Source organism: Agrilus planipennis, unplaced genomic scaffold (genome assembly GCF_000699045.2).
Source record: "Agrilus planipennis isolate EAB-ADULT unplaced genomic scaffold, Apla_2.0 scaffold318, whole genome shotgun sequence".
Classification (NCBI taxonomy): domain Eukaryota; kingdom Metazoa; phylum Arthropoda; class Insecta; order Coleoptera; family Buprestidae; genus Agrilus; species Agrilus planipennis.
This window is the reverse complement of record NW_020439042.1, coordinates 226,019-229,431: the sequence shown is the minus strand read 5'-3', so window position 1 is coordinate 229,431 and position 3,413 is coordinate 226,019. Positions and strand designations below refer to the sequence as shown.

Genomic DNA, 3,413 nt, shown 5'->3' with positions numbered 1-3,413 from the left:
TAATCGCTTTAAGAGAAAATATTTTTTCGTATTCGATAAGTAATACTTTGATTAAATTTAATTAAGTAGTTTTTATTTTTTTCTCAATTCCTTTTAGAACACTGTATTGCGCAAGACGTTTGATGGCGACACTGAAAGGACCCGAAAAATTCGCGCTGCTCCAAGTCCTACCCCACCTGATTTAAGTAAAATACACGACAGTGTATTTTCAAATTCGGAAGATGTAAGTTTTATTCAACTACCGTAATTTATAACATTTTAAAAAAATCACACATTTTAATTTTCTTATTAAAAAATATTAATGATAAAATTAATTTTACCATGTAGTTTTGTAGATATTAAACACCAGAAACAATGTATTAGAGATAAATTCTGGTATTTAATTACTTCAATTTTTGATAAAAAATATATATCAAACTTTTGGAAACATTTTCAAATCGGCATGAACATTAGAAAGATGTGTTAAATTTTAAAATGTTTTATTGTTCAGTTTTTTAAAAAGAACAATGTACGGGGTGTACTGTAATCTGTGATCAAGCGGGAGTTCATATCAAACAGCTAATTATCAATATAAAATTATATTTAAATAATTTTGTAGTCAAAAAAGTCAGTTATGAACTGTTGTGTGTAACTGTTACGTAATACAAGTAAACTGCTCGTTAATTTTGGTTAAATATTTTTTTCAGATGTATCACTCATTTTATTACGATGTAAGAAATAGGGGTGACTTAAGTACTTTACAGTATTTAGATTTAGATCATAATACTTCCACCGAGTTGGATAATAATAAGAGTGCAAAAAATCAACCGTTAAGATCACCGGGTGCTAGCACTGTGTACAAAAAGGTAGATTTTATGAAGACGGAAGCATTTAACATGACTAGACAGCATTTAGAGAAAGAACGAGGCGAACCAATTGCATTTAAGAAATAAATAGTGACTTATTTAACAAGATTTAAACTTCAATTTTTAGTGTTTTTATTTTAACAATTTTACGGTTTTATATGTTAAAACATATCTTTTTATATACCTAGTGCAATTGATAAAATAAAATTTTGATCATTTTTCTTCTTGAGGTTTTAATTTTATATTTCCATAGATTCCAACTTGGTGTTATATTTCAATTGAAAATATGAAATTAGGAGGCTGACTTTACATACTATATTAGCTTTATTTTTTATTATTATTTATATCCTTTTTGAAACTACAACACCACTATGTCTATTCAGTTACTTTGTTACTCAAAATTCATATTGTTCAGCTTGATGTTCACAAAATTACGTGTTAAAAAGCTTTTTCTGTTATGATTACTTTTTTTTACATCATGTAATTTCCTGATAGAATATAGTTATAAAAATGCAATATACAGCTATCAGATAATGATAATCTTACCAATTCAGGACTTTTTGAATTAATTTTAACACAGAATGAAGCCTGGAGAATTAACAAACTATAATATATTTTTCTTTATATGGACTCCCCTAAGCTTATTAGAAGCAGCTCATTATTTATAGCAATAAATGTAGCATTCTGGTAAAATCAAAAATTACCTATTCAACTATACAGCTTTTATAGCCCAATTATCAGGAACTAAAATATGAATAAAACTTATATTGAATATGATTTCACTAATAAGTACTTTTTTACTTTCTAAACAAAAATTGCATTTGCATATATCTTAAAATACGAATAAATGAATTCAAGGATAGGATGAAACGGTTAAGCAAAACTCTATTTACAAATAGTATTATTTAATTTTACAAAACAGGTTATGCTGATAAAACACAAGCTCCACCAACAGCCTTTATTTTATCTTCTGCTGATTTTGAAAAGAACTTGGCTTTAACAATAACAGGTTGTTTAGGTAAGCGACCCTTTCCTAGTACTTTATAGTAACCCTAAAATAATAATTAATAAACTAATCAAATCAATACATTAGAACCCCTTAAAGATTCATTTACAGTAACCTCAATAACAAATACTCAAGAGATTGGGAACTTACTGCTCTCACAATGTCTATCACCGGAGCTTTTCCTTCTGGATTATCTTTATACTTTAGTCTGGTCTGTTCAGTGACTAACGTCCACAATTTGTCTAAATTAATGGTTGGGCACCACTTACTGTTTCGTCGAAGATGGTAGTTTCGCATACCTAACTGAAATATAAGTTTTCTGTTATGGTAGTTTGTTTAAGTAGGTTACTAATTCATTTTATGATACCTTTCCAAAGTAACCCGGATGGTACTTGTCAAAGTTTATCCTGTGATGGTGCATGCCACCAGCATTACCACGACCGCCAGGGTGCTTACGGTGTTTACCTAAAGCAGAATAAGATTAAGTACAAAACATACTGAAAGGATATTAGCATTTCTTACCAATTCGTCCATGGCCATGGCTAACGTGGCCTCTTAATTTTCTAGTCTTCTTCTTGTGAGTGGACTAAAACAAACACGAAAATTTAGGTTAGTTTAATAATTAGATTAACAAAATCAAATTTTACAGGAAAACTACACAGTTCTATTTAGAAATAAATTTTGTGTACAAAAAATTATTAATATACGTTGCAGATTACCATAATAATTATAGATTAAATTAAGAAAATATGTCTCTCTTACCATAATTAAAATGTATTAGACGTAGAAGAAACCACCCATAGATGCCATCTATAGATACATCATAGATAGTAGGTAGCATGCATCGACGTTTACTAATTGAGATGCCTTAGCGGTCAGAATTGTGGTACAACATAAGAAAGAGATGGAACGAAGTTTCGGACAATATCCATCTCTCTCACAATAGTGCGTATGCGTGTCATGAAAGAGATAGAACTAGTCCGAAACCATACGCCATCTCCCTCACTTTTCGAGCCAAGAAATTATTATCACGACATACGGCTAAGGCACGTCCATTAATATATGTCTATGGAAATAAGTTTCGGAATAGTCGTGTGGAAATAGTACCTGATAGAAATAATTCGCTAACTTAAATTTTATCAATAAATTGCGCGTCGTTTGCGGGTTTTAAATATGTAAGTAGAGAAATTATATGTCCATCGGTTTTGTTAAAAAATAGGAAAATGGTTTCGAGTGGTAGTGGAAATTTAATGTCGATTTACCCAAAAACTTCTAAAGATATTATAATATAACTGACTCCAATTGATTGCGCGTTATTTAGGTTTACAGACAGAGATGATAACTTTAATTTATCTTTATATTATTTATTAGTAATAATTACCTATACTTAATTTTTTATTGATACTACTACGCGTGCGCCATTGGTGAGAAAGTGGAAATAAGAATTAAAAACTACTAACATAACTAAAACTAGCAATACTTATCGCAATTTGTGGCAACACAACTGAAGGAAGTGCCCGTAGGGAGGCAGAGGTTATCAGTCACTGTAAAATTGTGAAAAT

At 30.0% G+C, this 3,413-nt stretch overlaps 1 protein-coding gene and 1 long non-coding RNA gene across 2 annotated transcripts; one reads left to right on the top strand and one right to left on the bottom strand.

Moving 5' to 3' along the window:
- Window positions 1-12: 12 nt before the first annotated feature.
- On the top strand, window positions 13-1,067 carry LOC112905102. The gene is made up of 2 exons (XR_003231561.1): window positions 13-223; window positions 687-1,067. It is a non-coding gene; the product is annotated as an uncharacterized LOC112905102 (long non-coding RNA).
- A 643-nt stretch (window positions 1,068-1,710) lies between these two features.
- Window positions 1,711-2,683, bottom strand: LOC108742372 (60S ribosomal protein L27a). Its single transcript, XM_018477562.2, has 5 exons — window positions 2,614-2,683; window positions 2,374-2,437; window positions 2,219-2,316; window positions 2,002-2,154; window positions 1,711-1,897 (listed from the first exon to the last, which is right to left on the bottom strand). The coding sequence occupies exons 1-5, from the start codon at window positions 2,614-2,616 to the stop codon at window positions 1,769-1,771; spliced, it is 447 nt and encodes a 148-aa protein (XP_018333064.1). The 5' UTR covers window positions 2,617-2,683; the 3' UTR covers window positions 1,711-1,768.
- Between the last annotated feature and the right edge of the window lie 730 nt (window positions 2,684-3,413).